Source organism: Dermacentor albipictus, chromosome 1, assembly GCF_038994185.2.
Source record: "Dermacentor albipictus isolate Rhodes 1998 colony chromosome 1, USDA_Dalb.pri_finalv2, whole genome shotgun sequence".
NCBI lineage: Eukaryota > Metazoa > Arthropoda > Arachnida > Ixodida > Ixodidae > Dermacentor > Dermacentor albipictus.
The window spans coordinates 389393357-389419841 of record NC_091821.1 but is presented as its reverse complement, the minus strand read 5'-3'; the positions used below and the strand labels follow the sequence as shown (position 1 = coordinate 389419841).

At 47.3% G+C, this 26485-nt stretch overlaps 2 protein-coding genes across 2 annotated transcripts in view; one reads left to right on the top strand and one right to left on the bottom strand.

The window, feature by feature from the left end:
• Positions 1-15941, bottom strand: part of LOC135917009 (uncharacterized) — a 45939-nt gene extending 29998 nt beyond the window's left edge. The window contains exons 1-4 of the mRNA XM_070532691.1: positions 15695-15941; positions 14627-14894; positions 5628-5776; positions 4272-4348 (exon numbers count right to left, since the gene is read on the bottom strand). Coding sequence (XP_070388792.1) covers positions 4272-4348; positions 5628-5776; positions 14627-14894; positions 15695-15941 — 741 coding nt within the window. The remainder of the gene's footprint in view (positions 1-4271; positions 4349-5627; positions 5777-14626; positions 14895-15694) is intronic.
• The window catches only part of LOC135916997 (ornithine decarboxylase-like), a 110987-nt gene that overhangs the window by 31031 nt on the left and 53471 nt on the right, over positions 1-26485 (top strand). The gene's annotated exons all lie outside the window — the stretch shown is intronic.

The following is a 26485-nucleotide window of genomic DNA, read 5'->3' as shown; positions in this document are numbered from 1 at the left end:
TGAAGCCGGCGTCGTCTGCTTCGACTTGACACGATCGGCCCAGGTTTTAGAGCGCCCTCGGGAACGAGAGCGCCCTCTGGAGAGGCTGCGTTGTCGACCAGAGGGCGTGACGGAGCGCTCCCTCCTGGGGGCTCCCGCCGCGCTGGAGCCACGTGGCCTGTTCTCCTTGGCCAGCTGTTGCTGCTGGTGCTTGTTGTTGGCGCGCTTACGGCGCCGTCGGCGTCTGCGTACGACGTATGGGACTTGAAAGCGCTGCTTACACGTTTTGTCCGCCGTAAGATGCGGGCCTCCACAAAGGGCGCACTTCGGCGAACACTGGTGGTCATCAGGTGGTGAGCTTAGTCCGCAGCCCCGGCAATCCTCATTGGTGGGGTTGGGGCAGACGTCCGCGCGATGTCCCAAGCCGCCACACGCGTAGCACACCTCGGTTTGGCGTTTGTAGAGCGTGCAGCGCAGAAGGCTGACGCCGCACATGACATAGTTAGGCACTTTCATGCCGTCGAAGAGGACAACCACTGTGGTGGTGTTCTTAATTCGTTTGACTTCCAGAGCCTTCGGGTTACGATTGTTGACGATCATGCGCTGGAGTTGGGCCTCGCTGATGTCTGCGTCGACTCCTCGTATGACCCCTTTGCAGGTGTTGTCTGGGGCCGCTATGTATGCGGCCACTTTGTACAGTCCTTCGCTTATGCGGATTTGCTGGATTCCTGCATAAGCGGCGGCGTTCTTCTTCTCCGGGGTGGATACGACGAGAACGTTTTGAGTGAAATTAGGGCAGATTACGTCGCCCTCAGTTTCTGTGGGGGCTAGTGCAGCCGCCATGGCCAAGGCTTGAGCCAGCTTGATTTGGCTTATCTTCTTGACGTCAAGCCCGCCCCTTGGGCGGACAATAATTCGTATGTGCTCCCTAGGTAGTCTGGGGAGCCTCGACGAGGCTGCGAGACGTTGCAACACGCCTTGCGGGGCAGCCGTGCGGCAGCCACCCTTCGAGCCCACGTGAGCTCTCTTGCTCGCTGAAACTGGTGTTTCTTGCCGGGCTTTCTTGTGCTTGCCCAACGCTGTCGTCCAGCCTGCGCTGTTGGCTTCTTCGGAGGAGATTGCCTCTCCTAACACCATTTCTACTTCGGGCATAATGCCCCTCTTCGTCGCGTTAGGCCTAAGCCTACCCGCGCCTAGCTTCGCCGCGGCGTGGTCTACACAAAAAGTTCCACGGTTTCCGCGCAAAGGCCACTCACCAAAGGAAGTCCTCAGAAGAAACCGTGTCGAATGGCGTGCATTTCCGTGGTAGGTGACACTAAAAGCAGACCGAAAATATTTACGAAAGCGGGAGCCGATCTTTCCACGTCCGCACTAGTCGGCGCCTTCTTCTTCTTTCCCCCAGAGAGGGAGTGGGCCAATGTAATGGAAGAAATACAGAATACTTGAATGCATCTAGAGATATGTTGCACTTCGGTGCACATATTCCTGTAAATGAAATGCTTATGTCGGCAAGCATCATAGACTACCTTCGTCCAGGTGACATCACTGCTTAGGTGTATCAAGTCAAACTCTTGCTTGGGCTAGTTGGTTCATGCTTGAATTAGTAAAGACAAGGCGCAGAAGACCAAGATTCAAGAAGAGTGCTGGTCTTCTGCGCCTTGCCTTTACTAATTCAAGCTTGAACCAACTAGCCCAAGCAAGATCTTTCCTTGAGCATATCTCTTCTACACTGGGCCCTTTCTTTCAACAAAGCTTTCGCACCGATCCTGCCATTTTGTGCGTCAACCTTATCGCCGTCTCAGCTTGCCAGTCTCGAGGCGCCGGTCCTGTGGTTTGAGTTCTTCTTCTTGCGTCCTGGTCTTCTGCGCCTTGCCTTTACTAATTAGATGTATCACACTGTGAATTTACAGATTTGGTTACATTTCAGCTCAGCTTAGCAATGATCTAATGCATAAACATAAAAATCGCATGAGGTTAAAGTTGTCACCGTTGTGGCGTATAAACATAAACGTTGCAAAAGGTTGTGTGCTGCGTAGGTTGAAAGCCAACAATTTTGTGCATCGCGGTTAGCGAACGTGCGCTTCTGGACTAAAGCTTCGCATTGCGTAGATTCCAAGGTCGATATAACGTAAAACTACTCCAAACTTTTGTATTCCAATTCTGCAATAAGCCCACCGCGATTGGTCAAAAACTTTTTTGGACCACCCCCACTTCACCTGTCTGTCACGCGACGTCACGAAAACCGCGATAGCTCCCCATCTGATATGGCGTGTACGCACTGATTATGGATAATTTGACCGAACGAAACAAAAATAGTTATTTCTGATTCGACGCCTTTTCGTCATTAGCCCTCGGCTATTGGTCAAAAGCTTTCTGGCTGCACCCACTTCACGTGCCTCTCGCGCTACGTCATAAAACCGCAAGAACTTACCGCGTCAAAGTGACGTGTCGCGTTAACGATGCATTAATATGCTGAACAAAATTATATTTTCTTCTGAACAGCTGCAGGCTGCCCCATTCCGAAAGGAATAAAAGATGGCTGCCGCCGATCGCTCCGGCACTGGCTACTGGCCGCTACCGGAGAGCAGGGGTTTATTTAGGTGTAATAAAACTTTTTGCCTGGCCGTGCAACGTTTTCGAGAACCTTCAGCACGTTTACGGCCTTGTTCCTGTCAACTCTTCTTTGCTGAGGATCGATTTTAGCGTCATTCTTAAGCTTCCGTTGCATGCCGCCGCGATTGTCGGTGAGCCACCGCAAGCTGAGTAAGAGAAAGCGGGGCACTCGCAGACGCCGGCACCACCCTCTTCATCCGGTTATCGATATTCAGTGCAGTGGCTCGGCCCCATTGAATCCCTCTTCCTTTGAGCATGCTCCTCGCCTCTTGTGAGCCAATTAGGTAAGAGAAGCCGCTCAGTGCAGGCAATGTTATTCGTTTTTCAACAAATAAAAGTGACCTGCTATGAACGAGGGGAGCACTTGCTTGGTTTGTTCAGACAACCCTGCGGGTGACCGCCCGATGCTTGCGTTGGCGGTTACGCAAATTTGGCGTCAGGAGATTGTAATAAAAAGATATTGGAATAGTTTTACGTTATACGGCCCCAACACGTCCGTTTGATCTGGATATTTTTCGTATGTACCACTTGTATGTTAAATATGAAAGTGAAGCAGATAAAGAATGCAATAATATTTATTCGCACTGCAAAATGTCTTAATATGAACGATAATGGAATATCTAGAATGAAAAATCACGATCGTTTTTGATGGATGACCAAAATTTTGCGTTACATACTGTAAAACTCATCATGTGGCAGTTTTCTTTGCGCGTGCCTTTTTTTTCGTTAGACAACACCCACACGATAGTTTTGTTACCTGTTTGGTTTAACGACCCCCTTTGGGCATTTACTCGGGTAATTTATTCCAACGTGTGCCTCATAGGATATAACAGACGCGGCCATAGATATCAATGAAAACAGCTATAGCAAACGTTGGCCATCAGTGTCTTACGCTCTCTTCGCTTTGCTATATGCTTCTTCATTATTCCATAAATTGAAGACTTGAGTTTATCTATGTCAAGCTGCCTTTAGATGGCAAATGTAGCAAAGATAAAATAAATTAGAGCAGCTCAAATTATATGACGCGAGCTAACATGAAAGCACTAGCTGCCACAAGTGAACTCTCTGCATGTACGAAGTTGTGCTTATCGGTGATGGGATAGCTCAGCTGCGCATGGAAAAGAAGGTCAGAGCACATGCACTGCCGCTTATCGCGCACTGAAGGTTTCGGCACAAGGCTAATGAATTTTGCTATTTAGCAGTGCACAGTAAAGCAGAAGCGATAATATAAATAAATAAAGCACCTAAACAACTCTTCCCATCACCATTTCATTATTCTAATGCTGTCTGCTGTAATTGCTGCATTTTAGAAACTTTATCTACGTATTTGCATATATAAACACCAGTTTTACCAAGCACCTTCAAAGATTACGAAGTAAAGTGAACGAAATATTCTGAGACAATATTTTTCAGCACACCTCTTAGTGGTGTCAATGTCATAGCTAATAGCTTCAAAATGATTAATGATAGATGGATTACCCAAATAAATGAATATACCTACATTTTTTTTTACTTCGACACTTCCCCCCATAACAGGTTATCACTCCCCATTTAAAAGCAATTCCTTAAGAACCAAAAGGAATAAATATTTACACCAATTGCGCTTCCTACAATTTGAAACAAGTGTACTTATTCGCAATGAAACGAATGGGAGGGTCCTCATACTCATTCTTGCATACCTTGTTGGCGCAGTCGAAGCCGACGCTTAGATTGTTGAGGACGTTCAATACTACAGGGTCTCGACAGGACTTGATAGCTGCAGATGAATTTGAATAAGAAAACAAAATATCACTGCTTGAAACAAAATATCACTGCCCTCTTCCCACTCCAGCCTTCTTCCACGCTCGAGCAGAGAACTATGTCATACCTAGGCCAGAAGCTCCATTGCAATTTTTTTTCTCTGCCTCCATAGCAAATCCACCCCGGCTATCGCATGGTACCTTTGCATTGTCTGGTTTTCACTGGAATGCGTGCTTTGATTTGTTTGCTTCTGGTCTTTTACGTCCTACAGACACGGTGAGCGGCGAGACCTACGACGTCATTTTCGCTGGCCAGTAGACTGGCAGCTTTCAGAATGAGAAGGAACGTACATTTCTTGAAATTTCGGCCTTACGCCTTTCTCAGAAATTGTGGAATCGCGTTAATTTTTTGTAGGTTGCTAACTTGCAAGCGCTAAGCAAAAATGGCTCGATGCAATTCCCCAATTCTAAGAGTTAAACAGGGCTTCGGGGCTCTGTCTATACGCAGAGCACCGAAACTTTAAGGGTCGCAGAATGCACCACATTTGGTGCTTCCACTCAGAGGTTTGCCCACCCACATAGTGGGAAAACTATCATTTATATCTTTCCGCAGCACCAGGAGCCTTTTGGTTGTAGATTTAAGGCCTCCAGAGTCAACAAAAGAAACGGGCCAGCTACGCTCCGAAAGCTGTAGTATTTATAGCGATTGGGAAGTATTTCACAACTAAACAAAATCAGGTGTGTATTTCTGTGGGCACTATCAATTGCACCAAACCTTCGCTTACTAAGTGAACCGGCATGGTGCTGCTCGCACACAAGCATGAAGAGTTTTGAGTCGATGATGCGAGCACTCGCTATCACAACGCTAGCATCAAAAGGAGCACAGGCGGAATGCGCAGGCTTGATCCCAAAGTGAACCACAATGGAGCTACTCGCGCACAAACATGAAGGGCTTTCAGTCGGTGATGCGAGTACTCGCTCCGACAACGCAAATATGATAGGAGCGCAGGCAGCTGTGGAGTGCATGCGCTTCTCACAGAGTGAACCGTCATGTTGGTACTCGCACACAGACAAACATGAAGAGCTCTCAGTCCATGAGACGAGCACTCGCTCTGACAACGCTAGTATCATAAGGAGCGCAGACAGCTAGCTGGCAGCACATGTGCCTGTTCCAATCCGCACATTTCGTGCTACGGCGCGCTTCACAATTTCAGTTGTGCTCCGTCTCCCAAAAATCTGATTACGACCTTCAGCTAATCATCCGTGCATGTAGAAGGAGAGTGCGCATGAACTTACTAAACATTTGCCCTTGCACTATGTCCTGACACTCGCGGCAGATAGTCTCGATGGTATGGCGTGGGCTGCGTATGCGCTCGAACGCGTGGCCGCCACAAGCAGCCACGACCGGACAAGTGGGATGCGAGAGGAGGCGCGCACCCTCTACCCTGATGCGATAAGATGGCGTGCATCAAGTCAACATTCACGTGTGGCGTCCTCGCATGCTTGCATTTGCACCGGGAGCGCATCAGCGCGTTACGCTCATTCTCCTCGCACTTGGACTTTATACGGGAACGTACGACGATGGGTGACGACTATGGCGAAAATGCGTTCGAAGTGTCTGTATAATTTCTATCGCAATATAAAAGATATCGTGGTCTTCAGAGAGAAACAAAAACAAAGTAGCTAACCGTAAAAGGGCTCGATTCTTGGCAGACATTCTTGCCAGAGGTTGACCTTTTTGGCTATGTCCCGCAGGTCGCAGACAAAGAACGCATCAGGATCTGTATGCTTTGAAACACGAATACCTTGAAGTTAGTCATTGAAGGAATCGCAACTTCTCGTTGGTAAGCAATTACGGAAACATGCAATGTATGTTTTCTATGAAATTGAGGAAAGATATTCTTTCAAGTTGTTAGTGAGCTAGCAGTCACGATCTGTAAAAAGACACTGACCCATTTGGCAAATCAGGCACGTACCCAGGATTTTTTTTCGGGGGGGGCCCACCATCTCCATCATCATCATCATCATCATCATCATCATCATCATCATCATCATGTTTTATGTCCACTGCAGGACGAAGGCCTCTCCCTGCGATCTCCACTTACCCCTGTCCTGCGCCAACTGATTCCAACTAGCGCCTGCGAATTTCCTAATTTCGTCGCTCCACTTAGTATTTTGTCGTCCTCGATTGCGTTTTCCTTCTCTTGGTACCCATTCTGTAACCCTAATGCTCCAACGGTTATCTAACCGGCGCATTACATGACCTGCCCAGCTACATTTTTTCCTCTTGATGTCAATTTGAATATCGTCTATACCCGTTCGCTCTCTGATCCAAACCGCTCCCTTCCACTCTCTTAACGTTATGTCTAGCAATCTTCGTTCGATCGCTCTTTGCGCGGTCCTTAACTTCTCAAGTCTCTGCCCCATATGTCAGCACTGACAAACTGCACTGATTGCACACCTTACATTTCAATAATAATAGTAAGCTTCCAGTCAGGAGCTTGCAATGTCTGCCGTATGCGATCCAACCTATTTTTATTCTTCTGTGAATTTCCTTCTCATGATCAGGGTTCCCTGTGATTAATTGACCTAGGTAAACGAACTCCTTCACAGTCTCGAGTGGCCGACTGGCGATCCTGAACTCTTGTTCCTTTGCCCGGCTATTTATCATTATCTTCGTCTTCTGTATATTAATATTCAACCCCACTCTGACACTCGGTCTGTTAAGGTCTCCAATAATTTGTTGTAACTCGTCTGCATTGTTGTTGAATAGAACAATGTCATCGGCAAACCGAAGGTTGCTGAGATATCTGCCGTCGATCTTTAGTCCTAAGCCTTTCCAGTTTAATAGCTTGAATTCTTTTAAGCACGCAGTGAATGGCTTTGGCGAAAATGTGTCTCCCTGTCTGACCCCTTCCCCTATAGGTATCTCCCTGCTTTTTCTTGTGTAGAATTAAGGTAGCTGTAGAACCTCTGTAGATATTCTTACGCGAAGGACGAGTCAGTAAGACGAGAAACTATTTACAGATAATATTTACAACAACGGTTGCAGCGCTGACCGGTTAGATTCACATCGCGAGCCCAGTTCGTTCTTCCTCCTCTTTTCTGAAGTGATGGCGCCCACGCACCTCGTTCAAACAAACAAATACCACACGCATGTAGCAATATTTTTCAAGCTTTTTACGTAAGCGTTCTGTAGTCCTTGATTGCGTAGTGCCTCTATGACTGCAGGTATCTCTACTGAATCAAATGCATTTTCGTAATCTATATAAGCCACATAGAGAGGCTTATTGTACTCTGCAGATTTCACGACAACCTGATTGATGACATGGATGTGATCCATTGTAAGGTATCTCTTCCTGAAGCCAGCCTGTTGCCTTGGTTGACAAAATCCAGTGTTGCCCTTATTCCATTGTAGATTATTTTGGTAAATATTTTATATTATACTGGGAGCAAGCTAATGGTCCTATAATTTTTCAATTCTTTAACGTCTCCTTTTTTGTGGATAAGTATAATGTCTACATTCTTCCAGTTTTCTGGGACCCTTGCAGTCGACAGACACTTCGTATAAAGAGCCGCCAGTATTCCAAGCAATATGTCTCCTCCATCTTTGATTAAATCGACTGTTATTCCACCTTCTCCTCCCGCTCTTCATCGTTTCATGTCTTGCAGGGCCCTTCTGACCTCATCGCTAGTTATAGGAGAGTTTCTGTATCCTGTTCATTACTGTTTCTAAGTGAGGTATCGTGACTCCTCTGGGTACTGTATACAGGTCAGCTTAGAATTTTTCAGCTGCTTTTACTATATCTTCGAGATTGCTTATGATATTATCCTTTTTATCTTTTAGTGCATACATCATAGTTTGTCCTATGCCAGGTTTCTTTTTTACTGATTTCAGGCTGCGTTCATTTTTTTACGGCTTCTTCAGTCTTTCTCATGTTATACTTCCGAATATCAGTTATTTTCGCCTTGTGGATCAGTTTTGACAGTTCCGCGAATTGTGTAACGCTGTGCGGCCGCCAGTCCTATACAACCGCGTAGAGCGTAGGACTCTGCGATTCTAGACGTACTGCGCTCACCGCGAAAGGTTAGAAAAACACTTACATAAGCACAGCAGAGAAGTGGCTACGTGAGGCGGTTCCACCGAAAACTGTAGAAGCGTCATTCAAAACAAGTAATTGCTCTCCACTTCCGGCGGCGTTTTCTCTACTTCCTTTTTAAATGAAAAGATGTTGATCCATAAATATTCTCATAAACAACGGTTAACTTTTTTATTATTCGCTTTTGCTTGCAGTTTGGTTGTTGCCTCGGCTCTCTCCCTTAGTAGATCACTTAATTTCTCAACTCCTTGCGATTTTTGTTTCCAGTTGCCAATTTTGCGCGAAAAGCGCTATATTAGGGAAAAACAGACGAGGTAACGGGCGACAGTCATCTTGCTTATGGGTTTAAGGGTTATTGCAGGGTTTCATGACGGACGCTCTTTCACATTATTTTATTTCCCACCTTATGTAACCCATATCACGTGTATATGGTTCCGGGCATCTGCCAGCGTCGCAGCGAGCCGCAATTCAAGGAAATAATGAAGCAAAGACAAAAGTTAAACGCAATTGGCGTTTTCTCCGGCCGCAACTTGTTCCATGAGAGTACAGACCAGCTGAGTAACAGCCGCATCCCTCTCCTGGTCCCAGGATCAGCCTAAACAAAGAAGGTTGAACTAACAAAAGCAACAGCTATGCGCGTGACGGTTGAACAGATGGTGACAACTGAACGCATCTCGAGTTAATCGCGCGGGTGCGGAATCTATGAGAAAACTGTCCTTCACATTACAAAAGATGCCGATAACTACCGCCATCTAAAAGGAGTGAAAAAGGCAGCATAATGCTGACCGATGAACAGCTGCCAAGCCTCAACATTGATCTGGTGGCGCTTTAGGAATGTGTGAGGAGTGGTGGGGGGGGGAGGGGGGGTGCATGCCACTGGATTTCGGGGGGGGGGGCCCGGGCCCCCCCGGGCCCCCCCCTGGGTACGTGCCTGTGGCAAATCATACTCTATCGTGGAGAGTTTAACGAGTGAATAATAATAAACTTGTTGGGAATTAAAATTCACTGCAAAAAGAGAGCTTACGAATACTTGTGACAGAAATTGCGTAATGAATTTCTCAACAAGCACAAATCAAACAGTCTTGGGCCAATATTCACAATTATACCAAGCAGTCAATATAGGTGCCCTTAGAAGAACACTTGGGGTCAGATCATAGAGTCTTAAGCATTATTGAAGGACTCTGGTAATATTTGAACATTTACACAGATATGATGTGCTAATTAATCCATTGGACAATGGCTTAAATACTCTACTTTCACATCTGATAGGAATTTGTACTTTTTAGATCGCCATGGCTGGAAGCAATAGGAATTTTACTGGTACTCGTTGTCAGTTAGATTGGTCCTACATATACAACGTAACTGTTTCCTAAAAGCCGAAAAGGGGCCGATCTACCTGGAAACTTACATGCTAAAGAGCTTTTATATATGACCATACATGTCATTGTCGCTCAATAATCCGGAAATGTTACAACGGACGCAGTATATTTTATCCGTTTTCTTTGGAATTACTCTAGTTGAACTGACGGCGAATGAGAAATACATCATTGCAGTAGTCATTAGGGTAATTGAGCGAGATACATGGAGTAACATCGAACAATCGCATATGAAATGTTTGCCCGAAGTGAAAACACTCAGCAGTTTCCGAGCCCGTTCCTGACACGCTTTCAGAGTTTCAAGATTATGATGCTACTAGGTTGTTCCGCGCAATGAATTTCGGTCTTTTGACAAACTTATAAAAAAGACCTTAAGAAAGGATGGACTTGGCACGTGCAGATAAGCTGCATATACCTAAAAGCATTCACGGCGTCCTTAAAGCATTCATGGAATGTCACCAATGCAAACTTTGTCTTTAAGTAATGTAGACTATATTTTGCGCATGTGAGGATACCTAACATGACTTCGCAATCTCCGAGTCAAGATCACGCTTGCAGAGAAAAAGGCAACAGATTCACGCTGACAATGAACACAAAAGTGAGGAACCTCTTCTCCGGGAATGCATGGAGCATGCGCTATTTGCAAGGTGAATTTTGGTATTTACAATTCTCATCGGCCATAGTTAAGAAAACTGTGAGCTTCCAGCATCAGCGTGCGCCGTTTTCAAAACTTTGCATACACTCCTACGGCGCGGACAAGCGGTCTCAATTTTCAAGTTGTCGCACTTCGTAAATGCAGCTTGCTGAATCTGTAATGGCAAGAATATGTTTTATTGATTATTTTGAATTATTCAGTGCCCGTCGGTAAAATAGGACGGTCTCCATTAAGCATGCCGATGAATTCGAAAGCATCATTTGCAGGGTGTAATAGATGCCTCTGTTGTGCTACTCGCTATTTTTTTCCAGTGATCATACACATATTTGCTGTAAACGCCAACCGCATGTATTTTTTTTCTAGTCTGGGCGCCAAAATGTTTGAAGCGCACGTTTACTCTCCTGCGTCTTGTGCTTACCCGCTTAGAAATAATGTCCCGAGCCACGTCATGCATAGAACCTTGAGTGTAGATGCAGCATCCATCATCCGTTTGGTACGGCGAAGAAGGCTAGAAACACATAACGATACCATCAGCGTGTCATGTGTTATTATTGTTTAGGCGCTTGCATCTGCGATAGTCTACGCGAGATGTTTGTCATTTTCGCCGCAGCTTATGAGGGGCGTTTCTAAGGGCAAATACGCGAAGCACCCCACTTTTAGATGCATGGTCGCGTCAGTTACTAACCAAAAGCTAATAAGTCTTTGTCATTAGGTTAACTACGTTTCTAATAAGGGCAGTTCGTATCGTCACCGGATTTTGCATTTAGTACCCCAAAGAGGTTGGGCGCATTACTAGCACAGGTAGTTAGTACCATAGATAGTAATCGGATCGTTATAGTTGCATTTGCTACCACATTAAGTTAGTGGGGCCTTTTTTTGTTTACAAGGGGCAATTTCTTTGACAAGATATAATTACTTAGCTTCGCATCTAATTGCGCTTTATGAACACGTATGCGAAAGAAATAAGAGGAAAGAAAAACTGGAACCACATTGTCACACTGTTGAGTGTTATTTATAGCTCCATCAAACAACGACATGTAAGGGTCATGAGAGCAACATTAGGTTCGGTGTAATATATCGCACTGCATACAAAGTAATAGAGAACAAAGGGTAACAGCGCATCGTGCAAAACAATGATCGAGATGCTATGCACAACTTGCTTACAACAACAGCCATATGTGTATATATATGCACAACATTTAGGAAAGCCGGTGGACCGGTGCGCCCCTGTATATTTGGCTAAATGAGCAAACTCGTCAATATGTATTTGTACACCGGAAATGTGCACATATGCGTGCCGCAACGTAATACACAACTATTAATCACGCATAATGATAGAAACTATAGTTTATCTAAACATGTCAGTAGGACCGCCACTACAGGACATAATAACCAGAGGTGATGGTGGTATTACCTTTCACTAAGGGAAGCCTACTAACTGCTTAATAAAGGCAACACTTGCTATTAGCTTGAAATATTGACGCTAGTAAACAACTAGCAAATCTTTTTTTGATGAATTACACAATCTTTATTTTCGCCGTATGTAATGACATAAACGAAAAAAACTGATTCATTTTCACCGATTGATAATTCACTGATTCATCGGTCAACTGATTAATCTGTGCTTGACCGAACTCCGGCCAACGATACGGCGCCATTCTCGCGGAAATTAAGACGGTTGCACTTAGAAATACTAGACTCGTATCAACCCAACGCAACGTAGCAGTCCGGTGACATTATTTGGTGGTAATATTTAGTAGGCACACCTGTAACTGCATTTTTGATACCTTTCTTTAAAATAGATTTGTACTGCTCCGCACGTATAGGTTACGAATATCAAAAAGCTTTCTTCTTATTGGATATGACTTCAGCCCAGCCGGGCTTCATTTACATTGATTTTAACATGTGCTTTGGTTTAGTTACTTCCCACTACTTCCCGCTAATGATAGGAACGATTTAGATTGCGCATTATAACATATCGCTCTGTTGTATTCTAACCTGTTAGTACATATATTGTGTTGGACATTTATATATCTGTATATTTATGCATACGGTACTTAGGCCATAAGTCTGCAGTATACAGCAAATAAACGATATATAAATAAGTTTACTTCAGGGACACTGCGGATTTACTAAATGCGCATTTGCAATTATTCGAGCAAAGGCCGTTCGCGACTAAGCAATCCAGCTGTAGCACGATATATACACTATCTGCAACAGTCTTGTTTTTCATTTAAAGATTAAAGAAAAGGGACAGTATTATGGGACTACCACAGAGCAGTATTCAATATTGCCGACTTGGTATATGCGAACACATGCACATTGCAGCTAGAAAAACAGCTGTAATTCCTCTATTTATATCTCTTCATGCCCATATTGCATACAGGATGACTTACCTCAGCGCACGAGAGCAAGCAATTGCTGTTGTACATTACTGATGGGGCCTTGTTCATCAGCGTCAATGCATAGAATCTCCGTTTTCTTGCACCAATTAAAGACCCGAGCAGAATCCTCTTCGAAAGTACATTCATTGCTGACAGTTGCAAGAGAGGACCTACCTGTTTGGAAAAGTAAGGCGAGTACTCCATATAGTGTTCTTGTATAGGGTGTTCTAGCGACAGGTTAGAAGGGGCAGTTCTACCGGGACTTTGTACACATTCATGCCAAACGTAGCAGTTGTCTCGTTATGCAACTGGTTAAACCGGTTTAAAAGAAACTTGTTTCATTTCAACCAAGAAATAAAAATTCAACTACTTTAAGAAGACACTTTTAATTGACGCTATCCCAATTTTACTGAATATTTTCCAGTGGCGGCAGGTGTTTTGAATACTGTGAAATGAGTTTTACTACTCCGTAGTTTTGCAATGGAAGCAGATATCACAATTCCTTACGGTACAGTTTATAGGGGTATTACTCAAGTACGCGCGTGCGCACCTGACCCTTCTCTGGATCGCACTGCGCCGGCGGAGCCGCAGTCGCTCGCTAGCACTTTCGCAGCAGCCCTAACAGTCAGAGCTGTGACCCACATCCCACGGTTCGCAGTGAGTTGCGACCACGGCGGGTTCAGGCCAGGGGGGACAGGGCGAGTCTCGACCTAAGGTGTTTATTCACCTTAGAGTACAAATATACCAACTAACAACAACAGCAAACCACACATATAAATAGAAAACAAAACCACAGCGGCGGAGCATTCCGCACGTCTGGGGCGAAATAAACCGCACAATGTTGGAACCAGAGAAGAGGCTGATAAGAGTTCAGCTCACCCAGAATGGATCCGCGTTCGGGCCCTGCGGCGGTCACTCGCTCAAAAAGGCCGAGCGCAGCAGGGGGACGGCGTGCGGTGGTCTCAGCGGCTGAATTCAGATGCGGCCAGTCGCAAGCTCCTCCCCGAAAAGACAAAGATGCATCGGGGGGATAGCGCTTCTCCCTGTGCGTGGAGAGGGAGTCTCCCCGGTTCCGAGAAAGGGAAAGGAGGGAACGGGGTGCTTTAGGCCCAGGCGTCGCGGCCAGGCGCGAAGGCCAGCGGGAGCGGCGAAGGTGCCCTCTTCCCGCTACCCTCCGCGAGCGAGCACGTGATTATCGCCTGATAACCGCGTGGCCGCTCCGGAGATATCGGGATGCGCGTGCGATCCCACATCCCCCCTCCTTAATGTAACCCTTTAACCGCTAAGAGGCCGCCGTCACCTGAGGCTTTCCTAAGAGCGACATGCTACTCCGACAGCAACACGGTTTGAGTCCATGTTGGTGAGGGAGCAGCTCTAGCTGCAGACCGCCATTGTCACCGTGTAGGTAGTCCCGAGCCATGCCGGAACGTTGAAGGATGTCACGGAGCAGCTTGACAGTAATGGGATGTAGTGGGAGGCAAGAAGGCTGCTGAGTTCGGGTCACCTTGCTTCTCGGCGGCGTCACCTGCTCAGTCGGATTTGCCGGGTCCGTGGTGGCAAAAGGGCCTCTGGATTTCTCTTGGCTGCCTCGATTAGGCTGACGCGATCCCCGAACCAGCCTCGAGATGGCGCAGGACAGCTGTCTTCCGATGTTCCTGGTGGTCGTTGCCCTCTGGTATGGTTGAACGCATTCCTTCCTGTTCGTTCCAACACAGCTCTCTGTCGTTGCGCACCCTCGCGGGTTTCGGCACGCAAGATCGGCAAAGGCGCGCCGACCCACCCCTGACGATGGCTTGCACCTCGCTGCGCAGCAGGGGTCCACTCTGTCCTTTCGCTCGGTTTCTTTCGCTCGGCCTTGAGGCTGGGTGCTTGGTTTCGGGGGCTCGCAACTCGGTCGCGGGGTTGTGCGGTGCGGTTCGGCGAATTCTGCGCCGCGGCCATTTCGGACCGGAAGTCGCTCGCTGCGCCTCTCACCTCGTTGTTGGCTGCCGGAGGATCCTCTTTTCTCGCCGCCTGCTGCGTGAACTGTGTTGCTGACTGCTTGCGGCCTGCTCATTCGTACCCACAGCGGAGACGGTCTTTTTTTCTTGGTTGTTGTTGCACGGCTGCCGACGGGAGGTCTGCCGCTGCGGCAATTCTGTTAGCCCCTCTCGCTTCTTCCAAAGGGAAAGCGTGTGCTCGCTCTGGAAGCCTGCATGCTAGACATCGGAGGAGCGTTCCGTCCGATATCGCGCACAATAACATAGCCTCCGCGAACCGGACAGAGTTAGTTCTGCCGAGATCTCAAGTTGTAACGCCGCACTGGGCTCGAACGTCGAGCTGTGCCACCCGATGCCGCTGCCTGCTGGCGCGGGAGAGCGTTCTCCTCGGGCCACTCGTTCCCTCTGTCGTAGTAGGGTTTGAGGCCACAGACATGCACCGGTCGGCTGATCGGTCTCAACTTCAAGTCTGCCAGCCTGTACACGAGCGAAGAGACAGTCTCTCGCACCCGGTATGGTTCTGTCCATTTCGGAGACAGATAAGCTGAGAATGTCTTAGTGGCGTCGCTCAGGACGTGATTCCGCCTCAACACCAGTCGCCCACTTTGTAGTGAACTTCCCGATGAGAGCGGTCGTACTACGCTTTCTGCTCGGCACGTGCAGTGCTCAGGTTCCGTCGCGCTTATCGTTAAGCCTCCCTTACGTTCGCGCGCAGCCCAGTCGCATAATCGGCGCGTGCCGACGAAACAACAGTTCCGTGCTGCTACGTTCCTGTAGAGCAAGTTCTACCTGATTCAACAGCTCCCTCCCAAGGTTGAGGGTGGCGGGTGTATACCCAGTCGATCGATTCGCTGTCGACGTGATCGCACATCCGATTTCAGGAAGACAAGCGTTCCACTCATTGTGCGTCCCCGCAAATGCAACGAGCATGTGCTTGATGTGGTTCACACGCTCAGTGGGATTCACCTGGGCATGGTACGTGGCTGTTCTCCTGTGTTTAATGCCGAGAGCTGCACAAGAGTCCACGAAGAGTTTGGCAGTGTAGTAGGGCGCATTGTCCGTTATAAACAGCTCAGGATAGCCTAATCGTGTAAACACCTCGATCTGCTTTCCCATGATTACTCGTGCCGTCAGCTTCCGTAGTGGCAACAATTCCACCCGCTTGCTGAAATGGTCTGTGACTACGAGAAGGAATCGGTTCCCGCTCGGTGTCCTGGGGTAAGGTCCCATTACGTCACATGCCGCAATTTGCCACGGTGTTCGGCTATTGATCGGCTGAATGAGCCCGGGTAGTCGTCCACCACGTGGCTTCAGGCATTGGCACACGTTGCAAGAGCGGGCGTAGCGCATCACATCCCGCTTCGTTCCCGGCCAGGTAACAAAGCGGCACAATTTTTCAGTCTTAAGGCCACTCGCATGCCCGGCGAGGCACGTATCGGGAAAGTAGCGTAAAAGTGCTCCTCTCAGTGTGCGTGGAATCACCGCTTTGAAGGACTCATGTGTATCCTTCTTCGCGGGAATGTATCTCAGCAGGACGCCGTCAGAGTCTAACAGGTAGGAATTTAACGCGCTCACAGCATTACCAGCTGTTTGGGAGCGCCGCGGGCCCACAGCAATACCAGCTGCGTCCATGTGCGCCGTGGCCGCGCCGCCGGGCTCCCGCAGCCCCTCAAACACTTTCTTACAATACGGATCCTCCCGCTGTGCCTCTAACAGCTCCCTTCCGCCGAATACGCTCCCTACTTAACTGACGCAGTCCAAATGTTTCACGCTTTCGTCCTGAGAAGCGGGTTCGTCCGCCCTTCCTTCGGGACCAGCGCCGTCGAGCATTGTAACAGTTACCCTGCTCTTAGGCTGAGTTACTGAGGAGTCACGATGGGTATTAATGTTACCCCTCCTAACGACCTCAATCGTCGCAGCGGTTAGTCCGCTCTCAAGCTCAGTTTCGGGCGAGGTGAGTTGAGTAGTAATGTTACTCTTCCCACAGTCAACGGGTGCGCGCGAAAGTGCGTCCGCCACAACGTTGTTCTTTCCTCTCCTGTATCGAACGGTAAAGTCGTATCGCTGCAGGAGAAGTGCCCATCGCGCGAGCCGGCCGCTCGGTTCTCCTAAACGCCTAAGCCAAGTTAGTGCCATATGGCCGGTCTCTATTATGAATGGGACTCCATCAATATAGTAGTCGAACTTTTTGAGAGCGAAAATGACCGCCAGACATTCATTTTCTATCACGGAGTAATTTTTCTCTGCGGGAGTCAAAGAGCGGCTGGCAAAAGCTACCGGGCGCAAGCTACCTTCGTGCTGTTGGAGCAAAACCATGCACTCCTAGGCCAAGGTCGCTGGCGTGCATGTGTATGACAAATTCTTCGTTCAAATCTGGTAGCCTTAACTCGGTGGTTTCCGCGAGCGCGTTTACAAGGTTGCGCAGTGCCTCCTCTTGCTCGGGACCCCACCTCCACTGCTCACCTTTCCTCAACAGCATAGTCAAGGGGGCTTGCTGTGCAGCGCAGTTTGGGATGAACTGTCGATAGAAGTTCGCCAGCCCCAAAAAGCGTCTCAGTCCGCCTATGTCTGCCGGTGACGGGTAGTTCAATAATGCCTGAACCTTGTCATCACACCGGAGAAGGCGTCCGTTATCAAGTTTAAACCCCTGTAGCGTTACTCGGGTTGCTGCTATCTGGGTCTTGGTCGGGTTTAGCGTTATCTCCGCAAACCTCAGACGCTCCAACACGTCTCTGAGATGGCGTAAGTGCTCATCAAAGGTACGCGAGTACACCACAACATCGTCCAGGTAAGCAAGAGCATAGTGCCACCTTGCGTCACCCAAGATACGGTCCATCAGGCGCTGGTAAGTCGCAGGCGTGCCGAGAAGTCCGAATGGCACACGGGTAAACCGGAAAAGTCCCCTGTGACAAGTGAAGGCAGTCTTCTCTCGGTCACAAGGATCTACCTCCACCTGAAAGTATCCTCTGCTTGCATCGAGCGTAGTGAAGTACTTCGCTCCGCCAACGTTGGATACGATCGAGGGAATGCTAGGAAGCGGATATGCGTGCTTGCGTGTCACATCGTTCAGGCGGTGATAGTCAACACAAAGGCGGGGCGTCCCATCCTTTTTAGGAACCAACACCACAGGAAAACCCCATAGGCTGACCTTTCAACAATGCCTGTATCGAGCAACGCCTGTATCGAGCAGTTCGTCCAGAGCGCTGTCTAGTGCTTTCCTCTTAGCCAAACTCACCGGACGAGGATTGCACTTCCACGGAGAGGCGCCGCCTGTCTCAATTTTGTGCCTGTGTAGCGTAGTGCAACCAGGCCGCTCTGTGAATACGGCGTCATATTCAGTCAGAAGCGATGAGAGGCGAGCCTTTTCTTCCCCCGACAAACTGCTTGAGTCGTTCAGCAGCGGGTGGTATCGTTCGCCCCTCACTGCGGCGGGGGTAATGGGCTGTGCGGGAGGGGAGCAGTTCCCCTCCGCGCCTTTTTTCTCAGCGCGGCTGGCCGGACGGCATGTCGACCCGGCCGCAACCGTTCAGAGGGACCTTTTCGGGCAATTGTTGTGTCAGTCTGCGTGCGAAGCATTATCGAACGACTTTGTCTCCGACGCTTTTCGAAATGGAACGAAAGGTTTCAGGGTGCCACATGCTCACTCCCTATATCCTCCGTTGCAGACGTAAATAACCATGCCCATCTTGGCGAGGAAGTCTCTACCAAGAATTATAGGAACCGACAGGCCGGGAAGGTGAGCGAGGCGTTGTCGACTCACCCGTTTCTCCCACTGCACCACCAAGCCTAGCAGCACAGCTCACGTGCGCCGTGCCGCTGGCGAGTAGGAAGGTTACATTACTCTCTCTCAGTCGGATAGCGTTCCGACGGAGATGTTCACACACCTCGTCGCCAAATAGTGAAGCGCTTGCTCCGGTGTCTAACAGCGCAAAAAACCTGCGTCGGGCGACTGTAACCTCTATGAGCGGCACTGGCGTGTCGTTGGGTGGTCCGAAACGACAAGCCAGCGGGGCAAGGTGTTCATGTGTCTCACTTCGCACCGCTGTAACCGCCGCCGGCCATGCAGCGTTGCTCACCGGCGGCCACGCTCGTTTCCTGAAAGTGCGTGCTCTCGGTTCGCATATTAGGAGAGGTTGGCGCCTTTATGGTGGCACCGGCTACTCCTTGTCACTTGGCAAAGGAAACAAATTTGCGTAAAAAGGGAGAATAGCGACACGAAATATGGCACTCAGTAGAACACTGGATGAATAAAAAATATACAGTCCAACAGTACATGAGTCGCAAAGTTCTGTTCATTAGTTCAGTCCACGTACGCATATATAAAGTCAGATATTTAGAACAGCCATAACACACAACACATGTAATGCACTGCAAGTACAGAACAGAATTATACATATTGCATAAAAGTTGCGATAGCCACATAAACCAATTATGGATCACGAACAACGTTTATGTTACTCATTTAGCGCATTCGGATCATCTGATACCTAATACTTTCCCAAAATGTTGGTCTCCTCTAAAAACTTTTTCAGAGCAAGAAGCGCTCTTTTTTGAAGGCCCGCAGTTGGCCATGTTTTTAGAGTAAATGGTCTTCTGTCTAATATCAACAAATTTGCTTGCAGTACCCTTCTTTGTGGATTGTATTTAGTGCACTCGGGGAGAAGATGATGCACATCTTCGTCTGCATGGCCACAAGAACACTGTGCATTAGAGACACGTTTTATCCTGTACAAGAAGTGTTTAGTGAATGCAGTACCAAGACGCAGGCGGTGTACGAATGTTTCAAATTTTCTGTTGTCTCTTAGATTTTCCGGCATTGCTAAGTTTATACATGGGTCTATAAAGTATAACTCAGAGTTTTTAGTTTGCTGATCAAACCAGGTAGTTTTTGCTGAGGCGACAAGAAATCTGTCTCAGGAGCAGACGGACTTCACTACGCAATAGAGGAAGATTGGTTGTCTCCGCGTTATTGCGCGCCCGGTTCGCAGCTGCGTCCGCTGCGGTATTTCCAGGAATATTGCAGTGCCCACGTATCCACTGGAATGCAATTACGTGGTTCATTACGCTTGCTTTTGTAAGTTCTTTGAGTGTCTCATACAATAGCAAAGTGTTCAAAGAATTTTTCTTATTGCTCTGTAGTAGTGTGAGAGCGGCTTGCGAATCGCTAAAGATAACCCATTTTTGCGAATGTTCTTTTGATGCTATGAAACGCAAAGCACACAGGATTGCAAACAGTTCTGCCACGGTGGAAGATGTCTCTCGGGATAATTTAAATGTTTCCTCTAGCGCTAAATGTGGAATGACGAATGCTGAAGTCGAGGAATTTTTATGACACGAACCATCTGAAAAATCATGTATGTACTGGGGATATAAGGAGTTAATTTGGAAGATGGCCAGTTGTTGGGCGGCTACTATGAACATGTCTCTCTTAGATATAACCCCGTCAACTGATTATTCAATTTTAGGACATGTTAACATCCAGGGAGGGTAACAAACATCCACTTTGCATAATTCAAATCTTGGTAATAATGCTTTATGTTCTCGAACAACATCGTGAATTTTGCTTTTGTTTCTTTCGGTAAGCGCGAGGTTTAATGGATGATTCTCGTGTTGGGTTAAGATGCCATAAATATGTCGGCATGTTTCAACCGTTCGTATGACTGGAAATGGTGGGTGACGAGCTTCAGCAATTACTAAAGAACTCGAGGTAGCCTGCGGTACCCCAAGACACATTCGCCGCCCTCTTGCCAGTAACCGTTGAACACGTTCCTCAGAAGTTTGCGATAAAACATGGAGAATAGGTGCCGAGTAAGCAATCTTTTGTTTTATGAGTGCGTTATGAACTTGTAGTAGCGAAGAGACTGATCCCCCCCACGTTGTACATGCGAGTCGCCGAAGTGCGTTTATTACTGCATTGGTCTGCTTTTCAATTGCGCGGATGTGTGAAGCCCATGTTAGCTGGCGGTCAAGAATAATTCCAAGAAATTTATGCTCTTTCACAAACATCAAAGTTTGCCCATTAAGCGCAAGTTGGAAATTATTCAGCTGTCGTCTAGTAAAAGGAAGTACGGCTGTCTTTGCGTATGAAAAACTCATGCCTCTTTCTTTTAAAAAGGTGTCGATACTATCAAGACCCTCTTGCAGCGTTGTTTGAATGTCTTGTATATAAGATCCAGAGGCCCATATGCATATGTCATCTGCGTACACCGAATACTGTAGACCAGACGGGAGTTTTAGTGGCAAGGCTGCCATGACGCAGTTGAATAAAAACGGACTGAGAACACTGCCCTGCGGAACGCCCTGTGTGATGCTGTGATAATTACTCGCACCTTCGATTGTTTGCATAAATATTTTTCTGTCTTTCAAGAAATTTGATACCCATCGTAGTGCTCGACCGTGTAGGCCAAGCTCTAACATACCAGAAAGGATGTGTATGTGACTTACAGTGTCGAATGCTCTTTGAATGTCTAAAAATACTGCTACTGTCATGTTTCCGCAACTTCGTTCATGTTCAACGCATGTGGCAATGTCTAATACTGAATCCATTGTACACCGATTTTGTCGAAAACCGGTCATGTAATTGGAAAACATATTTGAGTGTTCACACCACCACTGCAGTCGACAGTCTATCATCTTCTCCATTAGTTTGGAAAAACAGCTTGTGAGGCTGACGGCTCGGTAGGAGTCAAGACAAAGGGGAGTCTTTCCTGGTTTTAGTACTGGAATTACCCGGGCTAATTTCCATGACTCTGGCAGAGTCTCTCTTATCCAGATGTCATTAAATAGCTCCAAAAGAGCCATTCTTCCTACAGGACCTAGGTTCTTTAACATCATATACGCGACACCATCTGGGCCTGCGGTTGTCTTTGTACGGCATGACGAAAGAGCACATTTCAATTCATTTAGACTAAAATCACAGTCAAGTTGAGGATGTTGTGCCATAAAGCACGCACGAACTTTCTGTTCTGCTAGTGTTATCCAACTTGTAAATTGTAGGCAAGTGAACGGAATTCCTGGTCTGGATATAAGTTGGCAGAATTCGTCAGCAACAGATGTTTCCGGAGTGCTTCGAGCTACGGCAAGGGCTCGGAAGGGATGGCTCTGGGTAACTGGACCACTGAAAGATCGGACAACTGACCATATTCTGGGAACTGGAGTAAAGGGAGACAACGACGCGCAGTATTCTCGCCACCTTCTCGTGCCTAACTTTTGTAAGCGTCTGCGTGAAGTTGACCGAACTTTCTGTGCCATCTTGTAGTCATCCAGCTTTCCACTGCGGTGGTAAGCCCGTTCTGCGCGTCTTCTAATTGCTCTTAGACATTCATATTCCCCGTCGACTGCAGCGTATTCATTTAGAACAATGACTTGCTTTGTGCAGATCTCGTAAGACTCACACAAGATATTTGCAAAACTTTGAAAGCTCAGGTTTTCGCCCAATAAGTTACTTAAGTGGTGACGAAAACTTTGCCAATTAGTATATTTTGAGTAGAGCCGGGTCCCCTCACTCCGTATGAGGCGATGTTTTACCAGGATCAAAAGATAATCACTACCGTGCGTTTCTACGTCCGTTGACCATTCAACGCCATCAAGAAGGTCTTGTGAGCAGAGCGTGACGTCTATGCAGCTTGAGTAACGAAACCCCCCCAAGAACGTTGGAGAGCTGTCATTTAACACGATAAGATTACTTTTTTCTGCGGCAGACACTATGATGCTTCCACGGGAATCGTTATATTCACTGCCCCAGATGACGTTATGTGCGTTGAAGTCCCCACAAACCAGCAGATGTGAGTTTGCAATACCAAACACATTCACCAAGCTGTCTACTGATATTTTGCTAGCACATTGTAGATAAAGACTGATCACTGTGACGCTTGTATTTCTGAAAGATATCTTGCATGCTACGAACTCCAGTATATTTAAATCGCTCGACTGTATTAAATAGGACGGCAGGTCCTTTCTCACACATAACATCGCTCTGCTACTTCCAGCAATGCGCGATGATTTATATATAACATAGTTTGAAAGACGAAAGTCATCTCTTACGCCTGCCTCCTGTATGCATAAAACAGGAAAGTTATGTTGTGCTAGTAGTTTGCGAAAATCAGCTGACTTATTTCGAAGGCTATTAGCATTCCACTGAAATACGAAAACATTGTTCTAACGATTATTCATTGTAAGCCTGCCGTGGAGCTGTTGGTGGTTGTGGAAGCACCAACGATTCCATAGAAACAAGTGCTTTTACCTCTGGTAGGTTGTTTGCTTGTGGAATGGCACTTAGAATTGCACGCAGAGCTGTGAATAGCATGGGCAGGATCATCTGGGCTACGGATAAAGACGCGTAATCACCAAACGACGCTGAAGCTCCATGCGCGCTGGAAGCAGGTCGCTGAAGAATTGACTGAGATGGTCGCTGGGATGACTGGTGTGGTTGAGGCGAATGCTGAGGTAGTCGCTCAGATGTTAAATGAGGTTGCTGTGTCAATGGCTGAGGGCGTTGCTGAGAAGGTCGGCGAATTTCACTCGAAGCCTGGGCAAGGTGAGTAGCATTCTCTGAAGGTGGATCATGTCGCTCGCTGTCCGAACGTTGTCGACCTGAGTGCTTTAGAGCTGCAGAGTAGCTCATATGGACCCCTTGCTCTTTTTCTTTGTTAGGAGTTGGAGGCGCACATCTTACAGCATCAAGGCTGGGTGGGGGCGCATTACGAGGAGGCAGCGTTCCATATTTTAACTCATGTATGCGTAACCTTGAGGCAGCTCTGCTCTGAGGGCATCCGGAGTAGGAAGCTGTATGGTTTCCGCCACAGTTGGCACACTTTGGCTGACCCACAGACTTGCACTCTGAATGGTTGTGGTCTTCTGAGCATATCTTGCAGCGACGCTGACTGCGGCAGTTCTTCGATAGATGTCCAAATCTCTGGCAGTTGTAGCATCTTAGAGCAGGGCCATGATATTCTTCTACGGGGTGGCTCGTGAAACCTAAATGCACTCGTTGCGGCATTGGTTTGTCTTCTCTGAAATGGAGGATGACGGTTCTCAGAGGGCGTGATTCTACCGCTTCGTCTTCTTGGCGATTGTAGCGCGCCTGACGACGGGCAGATGTCACTCCAAAATCCTTCAGGAAGTCAACCAGTTGTTCTTCCGTATACTCAATTGGCACATGGCGTATCTTGCCAAGATTCTCGGTGTAAGACGCCGGAATGAATGGCTTGACTTCCAAACCAGCAACTTCACTCATCGACAGTAGATGTCTAGCAGATGAGACTGAAGTAACGTTGACGGAGAAACTTCCATCTCTATTCACGCGGTAAGACTGCACTTTTTCTTTTGACGCAGAGACAATTTCCGACGCAGCGCGGTTTAGATTCACTTGCCAGAAGTTGCGTCCTTCCTGTGATGGTCGAAAAACAACTGGAATTCCCTCAGGCCACTTCTTTTTATATGTTACCAAGGAGAGCGGCGTTTCATCGCAGTCTATATCTTCATCTTCACTTAGATCATAGGTAGATGTTTTGTCGTCGTCAACCCGTGGTTTCTTGGCTCCACTTTCGCTGGTCTCAGCCATATTCACTGAAGGTGCGCTGGTAGGTAGGGCAGCGTTGAAAACTAGCGTCGCCGGCTTGATGACATTGGGCGCTTTTTGTGGCACTTCCGAATGCGGCGCCGATTCTGCGGCACTCATGCGCCTAGGAACGCGCTGTCGGACATATGGCTCGTGCCGGTGTTCTTTGCTGCCTACCGCCGTGGTAGGCGTAGATGCGCTGCGGAGCGCAGCCAAACCACGCGATATTGTGCGTGATCTTTAGCACACAGGAACCCCACGGGATGTCTGTTTTCCCTGGACAACAGTGAAGGCTCAACACAGCACTAATTCTTCGAAGAAAACAGAAAATAATATCTCACCGAAGAAGCAGCGTCTCTCTAATAAGGTCCTTAATTATTTGTTGTAACTTGTCCCCAGAGTTGCTAAACAGGACAATGTCAGCGGCAAACCGAAGGTTGCTGAGATATTCGCCACCGGTTTGTACTCCAAAGTTTTGCAATGTTAGTAGCTTGATTACTTCTTCCACGCAACCAGTGAATAGCACTGCAGAGATTCCGTCTCCTTGCTTGACCCCTTTCTTTACGGGCATCTTTGTACTCTTCTTGTGGAGGATTAAACTAGCTGTCGAATCTCTGTAGATATCTTCCAAGATGTATACGGAAGCCTCCTATACTTCTTGATTACGAAATGCCTCTATGACTGCTCGTATTTCTACTGAATCAAATGCCTTTTCGTAATCTACGAAAGCTATACAGAGCTTATTGTTACAGATCCCCAAGCTGATTGCACTTTGGGGATTTTTAGATTGTCTGATTGATAACATAGATGTGATCCATTGCAGAGCGTCCCTTCCTGAAGGCAGCCTGTTCTTTTGGTTGACTGAATTCCAGTGCTGTCATTATTCTATCGGAAACTAACTTGGTGAATATATTAAAGGACACTGGCATTAAGCTAATGGGCCTGTAACTATTCAATTGTTTAACGTCTAACCCTTTTTGTGGATCACTATAAAGTTGGCATTCTTCCAGTTCTCTAGACCCTTCAAGTCCTGAGACAGTTGGTATAAATATCCGCCCGGTTTCAAGCATGATGTCTCCTCAATCTTTGAATAAATCCACTGTTATTCCATCGACTGCTGCCGTTTTTGCCCGTCTGATGTCTTGCAAGATCCTTCAAACTTCATCGTTTGTTATAGAGGGATCCTCTGTAACCTGTTCGTTACTACTTCGAATGGAGGCATCTTGGCTGCTTTGCGCACTGTACAGGTCAGTATAGAATTCTTCCGCTGCTTTTACTATATCTTCGAAATAGCTCATGATACTACCCTGCTTACCTTTTTGTGCATACACCTTGGCTTGTGCTAGGTCAAGTTTTCTTCTCGCTTATTTCATGCTGCGTCCATCTTTTCTGCTTCCTCAGCCTTTATTACCTTATAATTTCGAATATCCCTTAGTTCCTTCTAGTTGCTCAGTTCTGACAGTTCCACAAACTCTATCTTTTCTCTTGAGTTGGACACTTTATTTCTTTGCCGTTTTTCTATTAAGTCCTTCGTTACTTGGAAGAGCTTACCTATCGGTTGCCCTGCAGCATTACCTCCCACTTCAATTGCTGCTTCTTGTTAGCAGTAACTATGATCACTGCATCCACTGTAGTTGCTTAGTGGCTATGGTGTTGGGCTACTGAGCACGAGCTCGCGGGATCGAATCGCGCGCACGGCGGACGCATTTCGGTGAGGTCGAAAACACTCGCGGACTTAGATTAAGGCGCACGGTAAAGAAACCCACATGATCGAAATTTTCCGGAGTCCCTCACTACGGCACGCCTCATAATCACATCGTAATTTTGGCACGCAAAACCCCATGATTTATTCTTTAATGATCGCTCTCTGAACAGCGTACATTAACATCTCCGCCGAATTTGTTATGTTTGGCAGATCTTTCGCACTCAGCGAAAACAATGAGGGTCTGATATCTGCTGTACCCCTTTTTTTGTTTACAGTACAGTATGGAAGATGAAATATTGCGCAACATGACCATTTCTTGGCATTCGCTTATATAAATAGGAAATAAGCCCAACATTTTGCCACAGGAACCGTAGTGCTTTAAATTGACTGGCGAAA